Raw genomic sequence first — 22,681 nt, 5'->3', positions numbered from 1 at the left:
AGACATTCATCCATGTGTTTTGTAGTACTTGTATGGTTTCAATTTTTACATTTAGATCCCTCATCGGTTTGTTTATTCTTGTGTATGCTGTGAGTTATGAATTAACTATCTTTTGCCAAATTTTAACCAGCTGTCCTGCACTATTTAAAAAAAAAAAAAGCCTACCTGTATCTATTTCTGGACTTTCTATTGTATTCTACAAGTCTGAATTACCTCCCTGATTCAATCACAGAGGTTTTATAGTGTGTTTTAATGTCTACCAGGGCTAGTCTCCTCGTAGTTTGTTTTAAATAACTTTTCCTGGATCTTCTTTCATTCAATCTTCTTAAAGCACATATTTAAGTAAAATTTTAATGCCAAAATTGATGCTCTTAAGTGTCAAAATGAAAATACCAGAAGCAGGGTTTCCAGGGATGTTAAACACCTGAAAGCAGAGGCTTGGCTGGGCCTCACCCAGGAGGTCACCCTGTTGCATCTGGTCACGCACCCTGAGGTCGCCTAGGAGAGCTGCTTTGAGCGCCGCTCCTTCTCACTGTACAGGTCCCTGTAGCAGCTTATTGCGTCGTTGATTGCTCTCGAAACTTTCAGGTTCCACGCATCATCAGGGCTGTTACTGGTAAGGACCTGCAAGCCGGCCTCGAAATGCGAGAAGGCTGCTGACAGCTCCCGTGTGGTTAGTTGGCGCAGGGCAGGTGCAGCCTCTTCACCTGCCTCCTCCTCCTCTCCTGCCGGTTCCTGCTCCAGCCGCACCAGCTCCTCATTTGAGAGACCCTCCTCGTGGGACAGCAGCAGCTGGTCCACGTCAGCTTCTCCCACCTCTCCGAGCGCCACACTCTTGGCAAGGGTCACAATATTCTGTTGAAGCTGGGCAATGTTGTCTGTTTGGGACACACTCTGGAACTGAACACACTCGGGCCAAATCTTCTTCCACACGCCGTTCATTGTTGCTGGCCTGAGCTCCTCCCAAGCTATTGCAATGTTGTCCACAGCATCCATGATGCTGTACTTTCTCCAAAACTCCCTGATCTCAGCTGTATCGTCCCCATCTGTTGCTTCTAGGATGTGCTCAAAAGTCCTTCTCAGGTAATGAGCTTTGAAGGTAGAGGCCACACCTTGACCCATGGGCTGGATCGAGTCAGCTGTATTGTCATGAAGATATTCCACTCTTACATTATCAGACAGATCGCTCAAATTTACTGGGTGGCATGGTGCGTTGTCTAAGATGAGCAGTGCTTTGTTGGTGAGATTATTTTGGGCACAGTATTTTTCAATGGCAGGGCAAAAAAAGTATGTGAACCACTCATGAAAGATGCTCCTGGTTGCCCAGGCCTTTTTATTTGAGCGCCAAATCACAGGCAAATTGGGCTTGGAGTACCCCTCCAGAGCCTTGGGGTTTTCTGAGTGGTACACCAATAAGGGCTTCAACTTAAAGTCCCCAGCTGCATTGCCGCCAAGAAGCAGCATCAAGCGATCTTTGGATGATTTAAACCCGGGCTCAGCTTTCTCTTCTACCGAAATAAACGTTCTTTCAGGCATTCTTTTCCAATAAAGCCCTGTCTCATCTACATTAAAAACTTGCTGGGGGGTGTACTCACCTTCTTGGATGATGCTTTTCAGGACTTCTGGATATACATCCTCCTTGCCAGGAGCCGTGCTGTTCATCTTGAAGTGGGGCAAACAGTGGCGTTCCTTGAATCTCACAAACCACCCTTTACTTGCACTAAACTTTGCTGTTTGCGAGCTTTCCCCTTGTTCACGCTGTAAGTCATCAAACAAACTCTTAGCCTTCTCCTGAATAACGGCGACGCTCAGGGGCACGTTTCGCTGGCTCTGGTCTTCAAGCCACACACGCAACAACCGCTCCATGGTCTCCATGACTGCACTTCGGTGGCGAGTCAACCGGGAGGCTCTCAACGGAGTAGCTATTTGTGAACTCGCTTTGATTTTTTCTTTGTTATCTCGGATTGTCGCCACTGTAGAGACAGCAAGGCCTAAGGCCTTTGCGACCTGGCTGAGCTTTTCACCCACTTCAAACCGTCTTAACACTTCTAATTTCACGTCGAGGGTAATTGCTTTCCGTTCCCTTTTGGCACTCGGGATGGCCGTCGCATTTCGGGGCCTTTTCCCAGGCATCTTTGCCTCCGGAATGTACTAAAAGAACAGCAGTCCCAGGTGCGAGAAAGCCTGTGGTTACTCTATGCCCCCTTGCAGAACTTGGGGGAGAGAAAGTGGGGCTTCGAGGAGGCGCAGGCTGCCGTCCCTGGGGACGTGGAAGGGTCAGCACAGGCCGGCCCACGACACTGTCCAGGGCGGCCAGCGTGGGCCTCCGGCGTCGATCAGAGCGTCCACATCCCTGGACAGCACGCGTGGGTTTCCGTGATGCAGAAACAGCTCCGTGAGCGGCAGTAGGCTGCACAGCACACGCAGCCCCAGTGCTATGCTTCCTGCCGGAACCGGTTCCCAGCGCGGCGCCGGGACCACCAGGAGCCCGCGGGCTGGGCCTGGCGGGGCGGCGTTCGCTCTTGTGAGCCGCTTCCCATGGAGGACCCCGGAAATACCTGTCCTTGGAGACGCCGGATTTAAAATAAAGCTAAAGGCGCTGGCTGTCCCCTCAGCACCTCGCCCGCGTCGGTCACCGCGGGCCAGGGCGGCGCGCAGGTTGAGATCCGAGTCAGGCCGTAGAGTAGACACCTAAGGAGAGGTCCCCGCGTCGTCGCCTTGGCCTCACCGCGCATGCGTCCGGCACCCGGAGGTCGGCTGGGGGTGTGGCGCCCTAGGACCTATTCACAGCTGCGCTGGGCGTGCGCGCGCCCGAGCGGCGCGAGGTCGGGGTCGGGGGGTGTCGCAGTGGCTGGTGGTGGCGGCCGGGCCGCTCGCCGTGCTGTGGCGATGCGGCGGTGGCCCACGAAGCGGCAGGACGGCCGGGGCAGGCGTGAGGGCCCTCGGAACCGCCCAGCAGGTGAGCGGGGAGGCGTTGCCCGGCGGTTCCGGGCGGCGGGGGCCGGGGCTGCGCTCGACGCCGCGGTGACGTCATCCAGCTGCGCCGGCCGGCGCGGGGACCGGGTGTGAGAACCGGGGCACCGAAAAGCGGGGGTGCGGCGGCGGCTACCACATCCCCCGGCCAGCGCGGGGGAGCGGGGCGCGGGAACCGGGTGCGGGAACCCGGGCACCGAGAGGCGGAGGCGTGGCGGCGGCGATCACACCCCCGGCCGGCTGGCCCCGGGGCTCCAGCCCATCCCCGCGGCTGAGCAGGCTGACGCTCGCCCGAACCGGTCTCCGTGTGTCCTCGGAGCCCCCGCCCTTTTCTTCGAAAGTTCCCGCTGCCTCCCAGCGCCCTGCCCACTGCCCGCGCGTCCTTATTCCAGTCTCCCAAGAGCCGCGTGGAGCGAATTGCGTTCAGGCCTCTCTCCGCTGCGAACCTACCGTGTCATCTCGGGCGCTCGCTCCGACCGCGAGGTGGTTTCCTCCTGGGCTCAGCGGTGGTATGACTTCTGCACTATCTCGCAGGGTTGCTCTCTGTTATGATGACGGACGTGAAAGAGTTTTGTCAAGTCTTATGCGGTTTTTATTCGAGCAACATTCGTCGAGTCCAGTTCTGCCACTCTAATCGTAGCTAACATTTTTTGAGGGCTTCCGTGTTAAGGGCTTTACAGGGACGGTCTCCTTTAAGTCTTATACCCGTCCTGTAGGTAGGAGCTGCTCTAACTCTGTTTTAGAGGAGAGGAAACGTAAGGCCACAGCTGGTCAGCATCTGCGCTTTTAGATACTCCTGTATTGTACGCCTTCCCCTGGGTTAGATACTCTGAAATACACCATATTTTAAGGTTTGTTTTTGTACATCCCAGGGAGCAGTGATCACATTGAATTCTTTTCTGAGGGACTAATGTGGAGCCTCGGATTTTGATCGGAGGAAGTTATCTTGGTTTTAAGACAGTATTGAAAGACGGAGAAGGGTTCCATGGGTTCATTTTCTGTCCTGTCTTCAGGAGTGAACTTTTCTCTCTCATCTCTGTTCATTTTGGAGCTGGTGCACGTCAGTTTCAGGTTGTTTCCGGTAATATCAGTGAAAGCAGAGCCTTTCACCTGTGGCCACGTGGCAGCTCAGTATTGCAGGGGGCTGTGCTAGTTGTTAACCGGGTGGAAGGCAGTCATTGATGGGGTGCAGCGCAGGTGTGTCATGAATTCTATGGACCTCAGTGGTTTTAGTTATGAAGGGAGGAAGTTGGATGATCTTTGTGTTCCTTCCCAGACTGAGCTGTCCTGTTCATCTGTGGAGTCTGCTAGCCAGGGCATGTCACAGGGAACGGGACAGGCAAGGGCTTTGCCCCGTGAGCTGCTCTGCTTTGAGGGCTTGGTGACTTGTAGTCTGAGGGGGGCATGTGAAGGCTGGAGATGAAGTAGCAGACTGCTTTATAGTTAAAAGATGTGCCCATTTAACTATAGTCAGCACTCCTCAAGGGGAAGCTTATGTTCTGGAAGTTTCTATGAGTTATTTTTTCATTCAGTGAGCTTCCTACATTGTTCCTGCCACACAAGACAACAAATGTGTAGGTAGCATGTTAGGCGGTTATATGAGGTATGAAAGAAGAGGAAGCAGAACAAAGGAAGTAGGAAACGAAGAGAAGGGGTGGAGGAGGATAAATGCCACGTTATCTTAGGTGGGGTAATCGACTTCTGAAGGAAGTGAGGATTGAGCTGGAGCTGCCGGCCTATTCACAAGCGCCTGGTGGGGCTGCACCTGTGTGCATCTGAGACACAGACCAGGGTCACCTGATTTGTGATCTTACAAAGAAAGGACAGTGGTGCTTTGCTTGTTAAAGGGAGACTGTGGTGTGCACAGGCACAGCTTCACGTGTTGGCTTTGCATATCCAAACACCAAGAATGGATGGTAGACCCCTGTCTTTGAGAGCTGCATCTGACCTAATGTGGTCCCCTAACCAAATCAGAAAAAGACTAAATTATAAATTAAAATAAAGGAATTGGATATTTTCTCAAGTTTCGGGGACCTGAAGATCATACTTTGTCCTTCTAGGGTTGGAGGCTGCCTGACAGCGAGACTGGATGCCAGAATCCTCGCCACACACCTCCGGCTCCCAGTTGCCTTGCCTCAGGTGCTCACCAGCCCCTCTGAACTTCTGCGTTCCCACCCCGCAGGGGGATGGCAGCACCTGCTTCCTCAGGGTGGGCACTGGGGAGCAGAGGAGGGGACCGAAGCGCCTGGCACCCAACCAGGGCCCAGGACCACCACCTTCTGTGCGCCTTTGCCTAAACTTCCCCTCACAGTGACAGCCTTTGCGACATCAGGTTCTGGTCCCCTTGTGCGCGGTGACCTGCTGCGGTGGGGAGGTGGCATTCATGGCGCACAGGCTCCAGGAGCCTCAGCACTGGTAACCGCCATGTCTCCTTCCTGAGCTTCCCTGTTTGGAGTTTTCCCTGATTTTAGTACCTTTCTCATAGCTTACCTTACTTTTTAGTGCTCTGTGGCCTTTGATAGGGATGTGTGAATAATTTGGCTTATGAGCAAATTAATAATCATTAGGGAATGAGTTTGCTTTGGGGAATAGCCTGCCTCACCGTGAAAGATGGCACGACTGAAATAACACAAGTGTCGTCACCTGTGGATCCAGTTTCATTGTAACAAAATATTGGGAACAATCCAAATCTTTGGTTAGGTTGGGGTTTTTTTGAATACAGTTAGTACTAGGTTACTGAGTGTGCTTAGAGCTTGTTTTTTAGTATGGTGGCTTTTATTGTGCTCGTTTTTGCTGTAATGGCTTTTGACCTGTGATAGTGAAAAACCGAAGTTGTCTCTAGTTCTGTCCTTAATTGATGTTAAGTATTGTTAGCAGCTTACGGTAGAAACTGTTGTTTTCCTCTCTGAGAACTATGGAAAATACAACGTCTAGGAAAACGTTTGCTTTCCTGACAAAAACACTAACCTGTGGCTGATCAAAGATAAATCATAATATTCTTTGGTTTTTAAATTTCATATGATTTTAATGTTAGAATAATGTTTGTTTTTGAGGCTGTAAACATTTCAGTGACTAAAATTGCCTGAGGCAGGAAGTGATTAGTTTTGTTTTGTTTTTTTTTGACAGCTGTAGCTCTAAAAATTCTTCATGTATCTCTGCTTTGCATTCAGTTTCTTCTTCTCCTGTTTGAATCATATTTTTAATGAGGTAAAGCAGATAAAGGCCTCAGGTTTACACCCCAGCCCAAATCCTGGTCCCTTTGAGCCTGTAACTGCCACTGTGAGAAGATGCCCCATCGGATTGCAGAGGAAGCTAATTCTCTTTCCCATTTCAGTGCCTCCAGGGAATCCGCTTTCAGCAGTTGGCTCTGTGGAAGAGACAGACGTCAGTTTCCCAGTGGCTGTGTTCAAAACCACCCAAAGGTACCTGTCTTTCTCCTACCATCGTTGGCAGCATAAGGTCACAGGAACCGAGGCGAGTGTGGCTTCCTTGGTGTCCTGCATCATGGGGAGTGGGGACAGGGTGCATGATGGCTCAGGAGGCCCGGACCTCTCGTTTTCTAGCTTCCGTATTCAGTCACGCTTAGCTCTCCCCATTTCTGGGTCACCTGCCGCCACGTCTTTACAGTTTTGATATATCAGTGTAGGCGGTGAAAGAGAAACTCTTCCAGAAGGAAGTTGCTGCTGGGTGAATCTTTGGGGATGCACGGGAACAAACCTTTGTTTCTGCACATCTGAGGGCCAAGCTGAGCCTCACGTTTGGAAAGCAGAACAGAGACCTCATGTAGAGTGCAGTTAGTTTGGGGCACGTGTAGCCCCGAGGGCGGGCGGTGGGCTGTGCTCAGCGCTTCTCGGGAGACCCTGTGTGGAGGCTTGCAGTGCGGAGCGGAGGGCACTTAGGACGCGGAGGCGCACGCTGGTCTCGCCAAGCTGAGGTCAGGAGGAAAACCCGCTTCTCCCGTACTCTTCCTCTCCTGGGTTGACAGTGTGGCTGCTTTTGTGAGTGTGGTGTGCGCACCTCATCATTTTGTCCCAGTGGGTTTGAGAAGTTCTTTAAGAGGAGTAGAAGAAACACAGACTTAGAAAACCAACAGCTCCAAAAAAAAAAAAGAAAAACCAAACAAAATGGTAAAGGGGACATCTGACAAATCAGACTGTCAAAATTTTACGTTTGAGAATTTTTTAATTCTTTAATTAAGTTAACTATTTTTGGCCACCCATGCAGCATGTGGGATCCTAGTTCCCCGACCAGGGATTGAACCCATGCCCCCTGCAGCGGAAGCGCAGCGTCCTAACCACTGGACCGCCAGGGAAGTCCCCACTGGAGAATTTTTTTTTTTTTTAATTTTTATTTATTTATTCATTTATGGCTGTGTTGGGTCTTCGTTTCTGTGCAAGGGCTTTCTCTAGTTGCGGCGAGTGGGGGCCACTCTTCATCGCGGTGCGCGAGCCTCTCACTGTCGCGGCTTCTCTTGTTGCGGAGCACAGGGTCCAGAAGCGCAGACTCAGTAATTGTGGCTCACGGGCCCAGTTGCTCCGCGGCATGTGGGATCCTCCCGGACCAGGGCTCGAACCCGTGTCCCCTGCATTGGCAGGCGGATCTCAACAACTGCGCCACCAGGGAAGCCCCCCACTGGAGAATTTTTAAAGCGTTCATTAATGTTGAGTTAGTCTGGGGAGGTGAGCAGCAGGGGTCCCGTGCGTGGGTGGTCCTGGTATTTCCTTCCCTTCACTTGTCTGTGGACGTGGCCTCACTCCCTCCCTTTGTCTTCGGGGCTCAGCACCTCCACAGCTTGTGTGGATCTGAAGCCTCGACAGATCTGTTTGTGAAGTTATAGCGTAGTTTGGTGATGTGGGTGGGTGAAGTGAATATTCAGCGGTGTGTTTCTCCTGGGAAATGTCTCCTGCTCGGGTAGCCAGGAGCAAGAAGTGGAACGAGGCCCATAAAAGCTCGTTGGGAGGAGTGCTTACATGATTCGCTACAAACGTAAGACTTCTTTGAAGACTCGTGTTTTGTCCTTAATGTTTATGCAAATCTTCACTCTATCTCATAATGTGTTTGGCCCTTCCTGGGGTCATTCTGGCCTTCGGGCTTCCATGGCTTTGAGTTGGGGTTGCTGCAGTGGTGCCGTGTACGTCATGGGGCAGCTCGGGCTTTTATCCTGGAACTTGGATGAATGTTGTGCTCAGGCCCTGCATCTGCTGTTGTTGACTGGCTGTGGATGGATTGCCTAGTGGAGAAAGTGATTTTTGTCTCAAGTCTCTGTCTGCCCACCTTTTCTTTCTTTCTTTTTAACATCTTTATTGGAGTATAATTGATTTGATTTTATTTTTTATTATTTATTTATTTATTTATTTATTTATTTATTATAACATCTTTGCCCACCTTTTCTTTACTCAGGGGAATGATTTTTTTTTTTTTAATATTTATTTATTTAGCTCTGCTGAGTCTTAGTTGCGGCACGCGGGATCTTCATCGCCGTGTGCGGAATCTTTTTTAGTTGTGGCACTCGGGCTCCTTACTTGCGGCATGCGAGCGCTTAGCTGTGGCATGTGGGATCTAGTTCCCTGACCAGGGATCGAACCTGGGACCCCTGCATTGGGAGCGTGGAGACTTAGCCACTGGACCACCAGGGAAGTCCCAGGGAAATGATTTTTGTTTGAGTTTTGGGTTAGTTTCCTAAGTTCTGATGGAAAAACACATTCCTGTGTGTGTTCTCCACTTTCAGCTCTTTACTTCTGGTTTCCCCATCAAACGATTCTGCAACAGCTCAGCTCAGTTCTGACACTCTACCTGGAGTTGGCATCAGATTCCGCCCACGGGTTAAGGGCTCAGTCCTGAAATCCGCCCCCCAACACCCACTTCAGACGCCAATCACAAATCCAGGTTGTCACCTGCGCTTCTGACCAACTGGTTGTAAGTCAGAGGTTCCCGTGACCCCCTTCTCTGGTCCAGTTAATTTGCCAGAGTGGTTCCCGGAACTCAGGAAACTGATTTACTTACTGGACGGCTGGTTTATTAGGAAGGACGTTACAAGTGAACAGCCAGACGGAGAGATGCACAGGGCGAGGTTGGGAAGGGTCCCGGGGGCAGTGCGGGGTGCACCCCTGTCCAGCGGGTGGACGGGTTCCTGTCCGCCAACGTGGAAGCTCTCTGAACCCGGCCCTTTCGGGTTTTGTGGAGGTTCTGTTGCACGGGCAGTGTTGATTAAATCACTGGTGATGGATGCAAGCTACAGAGGTCGTGGGGCGGGGGAGCTGCAAGTTCCAGCCCTCCAGGCCCCTGGACCCAGCCCCCATCCTTGGGGGCTTCCCAGAAGTCATCTCATTAACGCGAACTCTGATGTGGTGAAAGTGAAAGGGGCTTACTGTGGACAGCAGAAGGTCTTCTTTCTTCTCACTTAAGAAATTATGAGGGTTTGGGGGGCTCCTTCCGGGAAGACCAAATGTATATTTCCCATTAAAAAGCACATATCACACAGGCCAAACAAAGGTAAATATCTGTCAGACGCCACGATAGCAATTATTTGCCTTTGTCTTATGTTCTTTCCCCTTGTCGTTTTTGTGTACGCTAAAATGCTTTCTGGAAATTTTAATTGGAGGTGTAGTTGATTTAGTTACATGGGGAGAGGAGGGTTTTTCCTTGGATGTGCCCAGCTTTCCAGGACCGCTCAAGCCTCCTGACCCTTAGATTGCACTAGGAGGTAATGGGGCCTTTAGAGCACAGATGGGCATGTCCTGAGTAAGACCCATCCCCCCCCAGTACATACTTGGCATCTGACGGAAGGGTGGGGGGCTCCGGGGGTACTTATGGGGCTGGACTGGTGTAATTTCAACTGTTCCTGCTTCACACGTGCACGCTACAGGAGGAGGCTTGGGGACTGGACCAGTCGTCTAGTCTGTGGGCCACAAGTGTTCTGAGGGGAGGGGGTCGTGTCTGAGAGTTGGTGGCATGAGTGCCAGCCTGTCTCATCACTTATTTAAAAGTAACCCCTCCTGGGGAATTCCCTGGTGGTGCAGTGGTTAGGACTCCGCGCTTTCACTGCCAAGGGGCCCGGGTTTGGGGAGGTGAGATCCTGAAAGCCGAGAGGCTCAGCCCCCCTCCAAAAAAAAACAAAAAAAAAAAACTGGTGGTGCTAGGTGACAACTCACACGTGGGTACAGTCACTCATGATTTCAAAGAGTGTGAGAAACTGTTTTAAAATTTCCTTCTTTTCTGGAAACGTGTGGGGTTGGCGTGGGCCCGCAGCCCCCACCACCTGGGCCATGCCCTGATCCCAGGAGGGCACGGCAAGTTCTCCTGCCGCCCTTCCGAAGGGCACACCGCCACGTTTCGGCTCTGCCCCTTGCCGCCCCAGCCGCTTCCCTTCCGCTCCAGGAGGCACCCGTTCTGGGAACATTGTATGTTGGAAAGCATTTTCCTATTCTCTGAATCCTCCTTCCCTGGACAGTTAGATATGATTGTTTTCTGAGGTCAGAGTTTGTGTTTTCCCTTAGGAACTAGTGAACCAAAGGACGCTGGTCCTGGAGCGGATGGAGAGAAGAGGAGGAAAGCGGTATGACCTTGCCTGGTGGAAGCGGTTGCAGAAGGTTTGTGTGTGTCCGAGGACCAGACCCAGATGGGCTGTCACTTTTCTGAGGAAGTAGTCACTGCAGGCTCGGGCTTCGGACAGCTTTTCTGCTTGTGTTGCAAAGATTCTAAGCAGTGGATTTAATTTCTAAAACCGCGGAGATTTCCATCTGAATTTTTAAAGACCCAGAGAAGCGATCGCCTCAGGGCTGCTGCCTGCTTCTCCTGGGTGGCCCAGGGAGCTGCAGCGCTGCTGTGGTCTCAGCCGCGGGCAGTGGGTGGGTTTGGCCTTGCACGTGGAGGCCGCAGGGAGCGGGGTCAGGAGGGAGGGTCTGGGCGACCTCTCCCGCGTCTGTGAAAGGAAATGGCCATTTTCATGTAAGAACCACCCTCATTTAACTGTAACATGTGTCTGTGTTCTATTTTTCCACAGGGAGAGGTCCCCTGGGATGACAAGGATTTCCGCAGTCTGGCTGTTCTGGGGTCAGGTGTTGCTGTGGGATTTCTCTACTTCTGTTTCCGAGATCCTGGGAAGGAAATCACCTGGAAGCACTTCGTGCAGTATTACCTGGCGAGAGGTCTGGTGAGGGACTCACACACTGCCTGCCCGGGGAGAAGGTGGCCGGTCAGCCTCGGGGTGCAGACGCATGAGGCTTTCCTTTCGCCAGTGACTGTGCCGCCGCACGCCCACGCCCGTGCTCGCCGGGCGGACGTCTCTTTAACATCACGGCCTGACTCATCTTGCGTTAGCTTTGGCTTCTGAGACTTGGTTCTGTTTGTTTATCTTTACACTTCATTCTCGAATCTGATTGAGAGCTTTCCTCCTCTTAGGGCGCCCCTGCCCCGCTGGCTCGCACCAGCAGAGTCCCCCCGGCTTGTCCTGCGGGGTGCTCAGGCTGGAGTGTAGACTTCCCCAAGCACGGAGGCCTTGCTTCCCCGTTGCCCTAAACAGCGCACGGTTAAGGTCGGGCTTTCCCCCTGTGTGGTGAGGTCCATAAGGAGCTCTTGTTTTCCACCAGGTCTGCGGCTGGGGCCTGTGTTGGCCTCTGTCCTCAGAGAGGCCGGTGGCGATGCTGCCTGTGTAGTGGGGGAAGGCTGCTGCGGCCCCTCTCGGCCGAGGACCTGCCCCTGTAGGTGTGGCGCGGGCGGGGTGAGGGTGCGGTGAGACCAGCGTCCTGGGCCTGCATTCGGGGCAGGTTCCAGACTTTCCTCGAGGTCCGACGTGGCTTACGGAGACACGGTTGTTCCAAAACGGCCTGGAACACGTAAGGGCGACGTGTTCCCTCCCCAGCCCACCTGACGCAGCCCTGCGCTCAGCTCCTGCAGTGCCTGGTGGGGCCCGACTCTCGCCTGGCTCAGTTAGACGAGGACCAGATCCCGTTCACTTGGGGGAACTTTCACGTCAGCTGGGAGAGTCCAGCACGTGAACATGAGGGCTGCATCCTCTCCCAACCCCACCTGAGTTGTCTGAGGAGATCCCCTGATAATACCTTCAGGTGTCACGGAAACAAGTCATCTTAGGCACAGAGATTCCTGGCCTGGAACAGATGTTCTTTTGTGAAGGGGTTGTTTGGGAACAAAAAACTACAATATTCCAAAACCTCGGTAGCAGTCTTCGGTTTTTTGGGGGATTTTTTTTTTTTTTTAAATGTATGTACATTTTGTTTCTTTTTTTAATAGATATATATATATTTATTTGGTTGCGCCGGGTTTTAGTTGTGGCACATGGGCTCCTTAATTGCAGCACATGGGCTCTTTAGTTGTGGCATGTGAACTCTTAGTTGTGGCATGTATGTGGGATCTAGTTCCCTGATCAGGGATCGAACTCGGGCCCCCTGCACTGGGAGCGCAGAGTCTTAACCACTGGACCACCAGGGAAGTCCCAGTAATCTTCATTTTAAAACAGCATTGTTTTTTTTCCTGATTACAAATGTAATACATGCCTTGCTGCAAAAAAATTTGGGGAAATAAATAAAAGTATAAAGAAAGAAATCGCCGTCTGCTAACCCAGGCTGGCCTTTTTTTGTGATCCTCCTGGCCGGTCTGAAAACGGAGCTGCTCACTCTTCTACACCCTCTGTCTGACTGTCCCGTTGCACACTCAGGCAGCGGTGCACTGCGCTGGGGGAAGCGTGACGGGTCAGCTGGGCAGGGGTCCCGCGGGGCAGGGAGGACGCGCCCTGCCTTCGCCTCCATGAACCTGAGAGCTGGCGGGGCCCGGCTGGCTGGGGCTCCGCGTGTTGGCGGAGAAGCCAGGGCGGGCAGTCACCTGGAGTCCTGTCTGCCGTGGTTCCAGCTGTGTTACAGGCGTGTGCAGGAGTCGGGTGGTGGTGAGGTTCCACACTCGGGGTCGTGTCCTCGCCGTGCAGTCCTGAGTCTTCCCGCTGTTTCCAGGAGGAGCTGTGTTGTTTCCAGTGGTTGTGGTGGTGTGGGCAGCAGGCCGTGTCTGAAGCTCCCCAGAGGGTGCGTGCCTTCGGGGCAGCGGGCTGTTCAGGCGACAGCAGCTAGCAGGCCTTGGGGCTGCACTTTCATTCTCATCGGCACCGTTTTCTCGTGGTGCCTGCTGTCCGACCAGGGATTGAACCTGGAAAGCCCAGAATCCTAACCACTAGGCCACCAGGGAATCTCCCTCCTCTGGGAGTTTTAAGCCAGTTTGGAGGCTTAGTGCTCAGATGTGCCACATCTTAATCCCTCTTCTTGCATTGGTTCCTGTTTATTAAAATAACCCCAGGCTAAAACTGTCCATGTTAGTAGGAAACAAAACCAAGACCTGTCCTGCGGAGTGTGAGCTGCCGTCGGACAGAGGCGCAGCCCGTGTGTGTGAGGCTCGTCCGAGGAAGAGGCCCAGGGTTGCTGCGCCGTGTCCTGCCTGGGACCCCAGCTGTTCTGACTTGTCGTCTCTTTTCTAGGTGGACCGACTGGAAGTCGTGAACAGACAGTTTGTGCGTGTTATTCCTGCCCCTGCGACGTCTGAGGTGAGGGCTGGGCTCAAGGCCGGTGTCCCAGACGTAGGTTTTGGTTTTGGTTTTAGCATAAGGTGTAGTTTTCTGGGAATTCCCTCGTGGTCCAGTGGTTAGGACTCCGAACTCTCACTGCCAAGGGCGCAGGTTCAGTCCCTGGTCAGGGAACTAAGATCCCGCAAGCCTCGCGGCCAAAAAAAAAAAAAAAAAATGTAGTTTTCTGTTTTTTTAGAGAAATGCCTTCCCTGGTTTCACTTTCCAGCACCCACCTGTGCTCGTTTGTTTTGGTGACACGACAGGAACAGTCTTCCGAGTAGCACAGGACCCTCATAAAGCTGTAACTGTGCTTCAGTTTTGCCAAGTAACACGTGACAGCTGCCAGCTGAGATCTGGAAGGGGGAAGAATAAAATGACAGAGGAAGGCGATGTCAGCTGTCGATGGGCATTTATACTTCGACCTCAAACCTAAGCCTGTGGTTTGGGGCCAGGACAGGTGGCCTGTCAGAGCTGCTCGGGGCTTTGCTGGGAGAGGCTCTGGGGAGGGGCAGCGGCTGTGGGGGGCACCCCCTACAGCGCCTGGCGCCTTGGTCTCGACAGAAGTTCGTGTGGTTCAACATCGGCAGCGTGGACACCTTCGAGCGCAAGCTGGAGACCGCCCACTGGGAGCTGGGCATCGAGCTCGCGGAGCAGACGGCCGTGGTCTACACCACCGAGAGCGACGGGTGAGTGGGCGCAGCTGGGCCCGGGACTGGCCACGCAGCGCTTCCTGCTGAACCCACTTAGGCGTGTTACAGGCGTTCTCCGACAGTCACAGTGTCTGAGGTGGAAGATAAATTTGTTAGCTCTGTTTTTATTGAGGAAAGAATTGATCGGGGAAATGTTTAGCTAGGCAGCCTGAGGACTGTGTGCAGTGGGCCGGGAAGGGCTCAGCTGCGGGGAGGCCTTGCTGGGTCTGGAGGGGTTCTGAGGGAGGGGCCGCAGCTTCCTTGCCCGCCCCACAGGTGAAATCGGGCAGGTAGATGTGCGTGGATGGGGGAAGCTGCATATACAGGTTGGCACGTTCAAAAACAAACTGTTCCCTTTTGTGTAGCAAAACCAAGTTCTGGAGCCGTCCACTGTTCATGGCCTGGAGGCAGTGTTTCTGGCCTGTCTCTCAAGGGAATGTGACAGATGGTTTTCTTGGACTTTCTAGGTCTTTCTTGCGAAGCCTGGTGCCCACCTTTCTCCTGATCGGAATCCTCCTCTATGTCGCGAGGAGGGGCCCGATGGGGGCTGGGCGTGGCAGGCGAGGAGGGGGCCTCTTCACCGTTGGCGAGACCACAGCCAAGATCATGAAGAACAACATCGGCGGTGCGCCTTGCAGACGTGGTTGGTTGCGAAGAAGCCAAGTTGGAGATCATGGAGTTTGTGAATTTCCTGAAGAATCCCAAGCAGTATCAGGACCTCGGGGCCAAAATTCCAAAGGTACTGATGTGAGAAAGCATGGTGATGGTCTGAGCTTCGCCCTGGTTCACTGTGGACAGAGCTGGGACGGTGTAGCTTTTGGTAATGCTTCTGTGTATTATTAGATCACAGTGGGGAGTGGAAATCTCATTTTCGGAGTAGAAGAGTGAAAATCCTCTTATCTGATTAGCTGTTTTAAACTATAAAACTGGAATCATAGGGACAGTGCACGCCCACCTGGAGTGTGTTTATTTCACCTTCAAGCACAAACATACGTCTTTGTTGGTGTGGTGTCTCGTTTAGAGCACAGGCCTTCCTTTGAGTTTGGCCCCAGTGATCAAATTCTCTGTTAAATATCCTGCACAAAGCACTTAACGTCTATAGTTTTGTTTCTTTAAAATGAACCGAGAATGTAGAAGCAATCTGAGTGCAGAATCCTGTATTTTTGACTGTTTCTTACTCTTTCAGTTTTCTATCCATTCAATTTGACAGCATTTTTCTTTAACAGTTTGCCTTTATTACTTTATTAGCTAAAGCCTTCAACTTTGTTTTTGAAGAAACAACTTTCTTTACCATTACTTGTTATCAAAGTATATAGTAAAAACAAGTACATGGAATTCCCTGGCGGTCTAGTGGTTAGGACTTGGGGCTTTCCTTGCCATGGCCCGGGTTCAATCCCTGGTTGGGAAACTAAGATTCTGCAAGCTGCATAGCGTGGCCAAAAAAAAAAAAAGAAAAAACCATCAAGTACAACTCTCGTAAATGGGTCTGGGATCAGATGCAGCTGCCTCTCGGGAAGCCCACGACCCAGTAGTGGGGCAGGTGTGCGGTGTGGGCGCAGGTTGGGGTGCCGTGCAGAGGAAGTGGAGCTACGGTGATTCCGGCCGCTCCGTCTACCTGCGGGTGCCTCTGGGTGTCGACCTTCCGAGGGCCCGGCCGAGGCTGTGAGTCCTTTTCCCAGAAAGGTTTGCGTCTCACGTAGAACAGATTCACAGGTCCCTCGCGGCATCCCTGGGCCCTGGACCAGGCTACGAGCTCTCGGGTGGATAGCGCTCACCGCGCTGACCTTCCTGGTGGCCCCGTGCTTCCCCCAGAGCGCCCTGAACAACAGGAGAGCGTGACTGACCGCTGGGGCTTTGTGGGCAGGAGGTTTGTGCTTCTGTTTGACCACCTGGTGAGAGCTGGCTGGAAAGCTGGCTGTGGGGGGCACAGAAGGCGCCCTGGGTCCCAAGGCCCCTGCCTTGAGGAGACCCTCTGTGAATCCACATTCACGGGGACGTGGGGCCCTGACGCCTTGTGGTTTTGAGTTTTGTGGCTCCTTCCTCCCTCCCTTTATGTATTTTGTTTTTGTCCTTAAAGACTTAAAAAAACAACCTTAGAGTCTCCTTTGAAATAAGTAGGTATTAACCCACACCCTCGACTAGAAATGGAGGAATATGAGCCCCGTTTAAATCTCTCCTCGATTTTCAGGCATAATGGTGACCCCGAAAGGAACACCGAGGTGTGTTTCTGGGGCGTGAATTGTGAATTTAAACCTAAAGTCAGCGTAGAAACAGGCAGGTTGTCGATCAGGAAGCACAGGTGCCAGTGGCCACACCCAGGTGCCGCCTTCACGGCTGCCGGTGGACCCGCTGGACAGAGTCACATGACCAGGTCTGGGGCGTGGGCTCTTGTTCGTCCTGGTGTGAGTTGGTGTGTTTTCACAGGGCAGTTTGGCAAAGGCCATTAAACGTCAGACCGCGAGATCCAGCGAGCCCTGCCCTTGGGAGCGTTGCCTGAAGAAATAACCTGCTCGGCTGGACTGGGGGTGTGGGGGGCTTTCCCGTGTCTGCAGCGTTTGAACATTTCGTGGTGAACGTGCGTTCATTTTACAAGCAGAAAGTAATCCCACCGAAAGCAACCCTCAGCCGACCTGCGTGGAGCAGGCCTAGAAAACGCCTGTTCAGTAGAATGTGACTTTCTCCTCGGCTCCATCTGTGCCCTTTCAGAACCAGCCATTGTCTTTCTCTTTCAGGGAGCCATGCTCACTGGTCCTCCTGGTACCGGCAAAACGATTCTCGCCAAGGCGACTGCAGGGGAGGCCAGTGTGCCCTTCATCACCGTGAATGGGTCCGAGTTCCTGGAAATGTTTGTCGGCGTCGGTCCAGCTCGGGTAGGGGGATGCGCCCTTGCCCTTGCCCTGGGCTTCGTGTGGGGCCCTGGCAACAGGCGCAGAGCACAGATGGGCAGGGGGACCCGGGCGGGCAGGCAGAGCAGCTGAGATGGGAGTCGAGTTCCAGAGGCGAGGGCTCAGCTTGGTGAGCTCTTTAGTCCTGTGATGGTACCAGTGACAAAGCAGACCCTGCGTGGACTCCTGTTTCAGGTTCGTGACGTGTTTGCAATGGCCCGAAAAAATGCTCCCTGCATCTTGTTCATTGACGAGATGGACGCGATCGGCCGTGGGCACCTTGGGGGCCAGAGCGAGCAGGAGAACACCCTGAACCAGTTGCTCGTGGAGATGGACGGGGCGGCCGCACGACTGTACCCCAGGCCTTCGTCTGTGCCGGACCTCCCCGGGCGAGAGCCCCTGCTTGCTCTGTTTTCAGGAAGGCTGTTCTCGGCACACACGGTGGAGGGAGCTGCCCTCAGAGCTCAGCGCGGGACGGGGCTGACGCCCAGGCTCCTTCCACGCTGGCCTCGGACTCGGGCCGCCTCCTGCCCAGAACCCCTCTCCGCTCTCCCCCTGGGGACCACTGCTCGGGGAGGTCCCAGCTCAGCGTGACAGCCCGGCAGCCCTGCCGAAGCTTCGCGGGAAGCGTCTAGGCGTTCTTACTAGTTTCCAAATTTGGAGAAGATTTTGGAGAAGCGACCTTTGGCAGGTCTTGTCCTCGCTTTGGCTTTGGAGCTGTGCTGGGGTCCCCGACACGACCCCGGGTTTGGTGACTCGCCGGGAGGACTCCGTGTTTAGTTGGATTCAGGAGCACGGTTGAGTGCAGTGGCAGCACACAGCGGAATCACAGGGAGCCTGGCGGCTAGGGAAGCCGGCCGCAGCCTCTGGAGCCCTGGACTGGCAGTATGCAGCTGCTTGCCTGGCAGCGGGCTGGGCGACGCTCGGGAATGGGGTTTCCGCTGGGGGCTGGTCACGTGGCAGCCCCTGCCCCGCACGTGCCACGATCCCAGCCTCCCAGGAGGAAGGCAGGTGCTTCGCAGAAACCACACGTCTGCACGCACAGTTGAGGCGCAGGGCGCCCCTCTCATCAGGGGGCGGTCCTGAATCCCAGGTCCCAGAGGCGGCCGAGGGCCCCCGCGAGCAGGCCTTTCTGCGGATGAGGGCTGGGTGAGCTCAGGCCCTCGCCGCCCCGCCTGCCTTCCGGTCTGGCTCCCTGAGCCCAGCAAGCCGTCCAGGGCCTGGGTGGAGGGAGGTCTCCACAGCGGCCCAGGGCCCCGACGGTGGCGGCTCTGCCCGGCCCCTGCAGCTCGCCGCGTGGTGTCAGAGGCTGGCCGTAATAGACCAGTAGTGAATTAGGATGGGCGTCCGTGGCCTGAGGAAGGTCTGCACGTGCGCCTCAGAGCAGTGGGGGCCGCGGGGACCAGAGCCGCTGGTTGCTTCCTGAGACGGGTCAGAGCTAGCCCTGGGCGTGAGTGTCCGCCCCACTCGGAGTGGCCTGTGCAGTGGGCTGCGAGCCAGCAGGAGAAGCAGGCCCAGCCTCGGGCTTCCGGGGTGGGCGGCAGGGGTCCTAGGAAGATGGGGGCCAGCTGCGCAGGGGAGGAGCCCTGGGAAGCGGAGAGACTCCTGCTGCCTGGGCCCGCTCCTTGGCCTCACCTGCTTCTCTCCTGTCCAGGGTTCAGCTCTACCACGAACGTCATGGTGCTGGCCGGCACCAGCCGCCCCGACATCCTCGACCCAGCCCTGACGCGGCCTGGCCGGTTCGGCCGTCAGGTTTACGTTGGTGCGTGTGCTGGTCGCCTGGGTGCTGAGACGTGGCTCTCCCCTCCTTTGGGTTGAAAGTGTGGTTAGATCTTTAGCTGTGTATTTGGAGGAGGTTTTGATCGGGGTCCTAAAGCCGTGAATACAGTGTCGTGAAACGGCGGAGGTGCGTGGGTGCCCCTCACTTTGGGAAGAACAGGTGTGCTTGGGGCTGGGAGAAGGTCACTGCGGTCCATGCAGGTGGGAGCGAGGTGACAGACCTGGATCCTTCAGCTTTTATTTTTTGTGCGCCGTTACGGAAGTTCAGAGGGCGGTTAGCGAGAGGAGCACTCACCCTGGCCCTTTCCGCTGGTGAGGAGGTCCTGGGAAGTTAGGGCTTGAGTCCTGCACGGAGCCCGTGCCACCAGGGCGGCCAGACGTTTGCTTGTGGTTGGGTCCCTGTCCTGGGATGGATTTGCGCGGACCAGAGGCTCCACGGTCAGGAAGTTCTTCGATGTGATGAAGAGCTGAACGTACGTGACCTGTGGGTCGTTTCTGCCACGGGGAGCTCCCTGGCCCAGGTCGGACAGCCGAGTGTGCAGCACAGACACGCAGGGGAGGGCCCTTGCAGTGAAGTGGCTGCAGGTGACCCCACCCTGGCCCTCAGTGCCTCTCTCTCTGTTAGCCCCCCCTGACATCAAAGGCAGGTCGTCCATCTTCAGGGTCCACCTGCGTCCATTCAAGTTGGACGAGAGCCTCAGCGAGGACGCCCTGGCGAGGAAGCTTGCGGCCCTCACTCCAGGCTTCACAGGTGCGTGTGGCCAGGTGGGCCGTGCGGGTCTGGACGTGTCGTCGGTGGGTGGTGTCTCGTTGTGCCATTGGTCCTGGCATGTGCTACCCTTGTCTTTGGAACTTTTGAGTCTGATGGACATATCGGAGGCCTCAGAGATGATTAGCCCCAAGGCTGGCTTGTGCCTGTTTGAACTCCTCCCACCCCGGGAACACAGTGCAGTGACGCCTCGTCCCCTTGGCATGCTGCCCATCGAAGAGGTCATGGTTCAGCACTTCCCAAATTGGATGACAGACCTGAGTCTACACGTCCAAGAAGTTGAATAAACTGCAAGTAGGGATAAACCCAGAGACGTCCACACTGAGATACAGTGTAATCCACGTTGGTCAGAGATAACGAGAGACTGTTGAAGCCAACCAGACAGAAGGGACACCTAGTGGGGATGGGTCTTCAGTAAGGTTAACAACCGATTCTCCTTGGAGACCATGAGGCCAGAAGGCAGTGGATCTGGCAAAACTGTTCTTCAATAGGGAAGGAGAAATAAAGGCATTCCTAGATTGTTTTTTAAAGTTGAGGGAACGTATTATATTTAAACCTGCCCTCCAGGAACTGCTGGAGTCCTTTGGGCTGAGACGAAAGGGCGCCGGCCAGTGACTCGGAGCTGCGCGGGCAGGTGGCCCTGGAGAGGCGGCTGCATAGGTGAACGTAAAGGCCAGCATCCTGCGTGTTTTTGGTTTGCAGCTCCTCTGTTTTCCCTTTATGCTTTAAAGGGCAGGTGCTTAAACCCATAAAGACATGTCTGTGTTAATGGGCACGTAAAGTAAAAAGATGTAACCTGTGAAGGTGGGAGGGGCTGTGTAGGAGCAGAACCTTTGTACGTTGTTAAAGCTGGCAAGGGAAAAACTGATTCTAACCTTCCTGGGGAGCTGCCAGGGGACTGAAGAGCCAGCACCGTCTGTGCAGAGCAGAGCTGGAAGACACACTTCCCTAATGCAGAACTTGCTACAGAGCTCCAGTGAACAGAACGGGGCTGCTGGCACAAGGGTGGCCATAGACCAATAGAGTAGAACTGAGAGCCCAGATATGTGCTTGTACATCTCGGTCAGTTGTTTTTTTAAATTTATTTTATTTATTTATTTTTGGCTGCATTAGGTCTTCGTTGCGCACGGGCTTTCTCTAGTTGCAGCGAGCGGGGGCTTCTCTTCGTTGCAGAGCGTGGCCTTCTCATTGCGGTGGCTTCTCTTGTTGTGGAGCACGGGCTCTAGGTGCACAGGCTTCAGTAGTTGCGACTCGCGGGCTCTAGAGCGCAGGCGCGGTAGTTGTGGCGCACGGGCTTAGTTGCTCCGCAGCATGTGGGATCTTCCCGGACCAGGGCTCGAACCCGTGTCCCCTGTATTGGCAGGTGGATTCTTAACCACTGTGCCACCAGGGAAGTCCTTGATCAGTTGTTTTTGTCAAGGGTGTGAAGACCATTTGATGGGGAAAGAACAGTTTGTTCAATCAAATGCGCTGGGACAACGGTGTCCACAAGCAAAAGGACGAAACTAGACCTTAGACGACATGCAGCGGTCAACTCAAAATGGATGAGACTTAAACTATGGAGATAGAAATATAAAGGTCTTAAAAGAAAATCTTTGTGACCTTGGATTTGGCAATGGTTTCTTAAAGCGCAAGCAACAAGTGAGAAAACAAATTAGACTTCTTCAACATTAAAATCTTTTGTGCGTCAAGGGACATTATTGAGGTGGTGAGAAGACAGCCCACAGAATAGAAGAAACTATTTGGAGATTATGCATCTGGTAGGGGTTTATAATCCAAAATATTTAAAGAACCCAATTTAAAAATGGGAAAAGGATTTGAACAGACGTTTTTCCAAAGAAGGTATACAGATGGCCAGAAAGCACATAAAAAGGTGCTCAGTGATATTAGTCATTAGGAAAATGCATATCAAAACCACAGTGTGACAGCACCTCACGCCCACCAGGATGGCCGTAAAAGGCAGATGGATGAGTTGCCAGGGGTGTAGGGAGATGGCCGTGCTCGCGTGGTGCTGGTGGGGATGTAAGATAGTGTGGCCACGGGGATCTGCCTGGCAGTTCTTCAAGAAGTGAAGTACAGTTACCGTATGACCCCAGTTCCACTCCTCGGTGTCTAAGAGAATTGAAAACATTTGTTCACACAAAGGCTTTACACAGATGTTCACAGCAGCATAATTCATAATAGCCAAGAGGTACAGACCACCCCAGTGTCCAGCGGTGTGTGACTGGATAGATGTGTATAGAGTGGGTACAGAGGGCCCGCTGTACTGGCCATGTTATATCAGGGCCTTGAGCGTCCATGGAGTTTGCTGTCTCCTGTGAAGGCCTCGGGGCGGCTGTGCATGTGATGGAACCTCATTCATCTGTGGAAAGGAATGAAATACCAATACATGCTACGATAGCGGATGAATGTGAAAACACTGTGTCGCGTGAAAGAAGCACACACGAAAGACCACCTATTGTGTGATTCCATTTATGTGAAACGTCCAGAACAGGGAAATCCATAGAGACAGAAAGTAGGTTAGTTGGCTGGGCATGGGTACAGGAATTAGCCACATACATCACATCCGTGATGGAAATGTCTGAAATGAGATCAGGGCAGTGGTTGCACATCTTGATAAATTTACTAAAAGTCTTTGAAATGTACACTTAAAACGGGTAGATTTTATGTTAAATAAATCATACCTCAGTAAATTGTTGAACCAAAATACTGGCTGAAAGCAACAGTGACTGACAGAGCAGGTCCCATTTCCTTCAAGTCCCTGACCTAGTTTAGCTCTGGTCCCTCTGCTGGAGATTTTCCTCTAAGAATCCGCCCTGGGGCACTGATGGGACTGTTTCTCCTTTTCCGGGTCAGGTGCTGATATTTCTAACGTTTGCAACGAAGCGGCCCTGATCGCCGCCTGCCACCTGAGTCCTTTTGTCCGGGAGAAGCACTTGGAGCAGGCCGTTGAGAGGGTCATCGGAGGTGAGCCGGGCAGTGTTGAGGGGCGGTTTCCAGCTCTGACCTGCAGCAGGCCCAC

At 53.5% G+C, this 22,681-nt stretch overlaps 1 protein-coding gene and 1 pseudogene across 9 annotated transcripts in view; one reads left to right on the top strand and one right to left on the bottom strand.

Moving 5' to 3' along the window:
* Positions 1–498: 498 nt before the first annotated feature.
* LOC309617688 (tigger transposable element-derived protein 1 pseudogene) lies at positions 499–2,133 on the bottom strand (annotated as a pseudogene). The gene has a single exon. The product of its transcript is annotated as a tigger transposable element-derived protein 1 pseudogene (transcript).
* A 686-nt stretch (positions 2,134–2,819) lies between these two features.
* The window catches only part of LOC309617717 (mitochondrial inner membrane m-AAA protease component AFG3L1-like), a 35,388-nt gene continuing 15,526 nt past the window's right edge, over positions 2,820–22,681 (top strand). For all 8 annotated transcript variants that reach the window (XM_082370233.1, XM_082370235.1, XM_082370234.1 and 5 more), the window contains exons 1-12: positions 2,820–2,959; positions 5,034–5,112; positions 6,308–6,395; positions 10,470–10,562; positions 10,976–11,125; positions 13,451–13,516; positions 14,099–14,223; positions 14,694–14,965; positions 16,959–17,096; positions 18,766–18,873; positions 19,516–19,641; positions 22,516–22,626. In XM_082370233.1, coding sequence (XP_082226359.1) covers positions 5,063–5,112; positions 6,308–6,395; positions 10,470–10,562; positions 10,976–11,125; positions 13,451–13,516; positions 14,099–14,223; positions 14,694–14,965; positions 16,959–17,096; positions 18,766–18,873; positions 19,516–19,641; positions 22,516–22,626 — 1,327 coding nt within the window. In that variant the 5' untranslated portion in view covers positions 2,820–2,959; positions 5,034–5,062. The remainder of the gene's footprint in view (positions 2,960–5,033; positions 5,113–6,307; positions 6,396–10,469; positions 10,563–10,975; positions 11,126–13,450; positions 13,517–14,098; positions 14,224–14,693; positions 14,966–16,958; positions 17,097–18,765; positions 18,874–19,515; positions 19,642–22,515; positions 22,627–22,681) is intronic.

This window comes from Balaenoptera borealis, assembly GCF_965194805.1.
Source record: "Balaenoptera borealis genome assembly, chromosome: 19".
NCBI lineage: Eukaryota > Metazoa > Chordata > Mammalia > Artiodactyla > Balaenopteridae > Balaenoptera > Balaenoptera borealis.
Note: the sequence above shows the minus strand (reverse complement) of the source record. Positions and strands in the feature narration are given on the sequence as shown.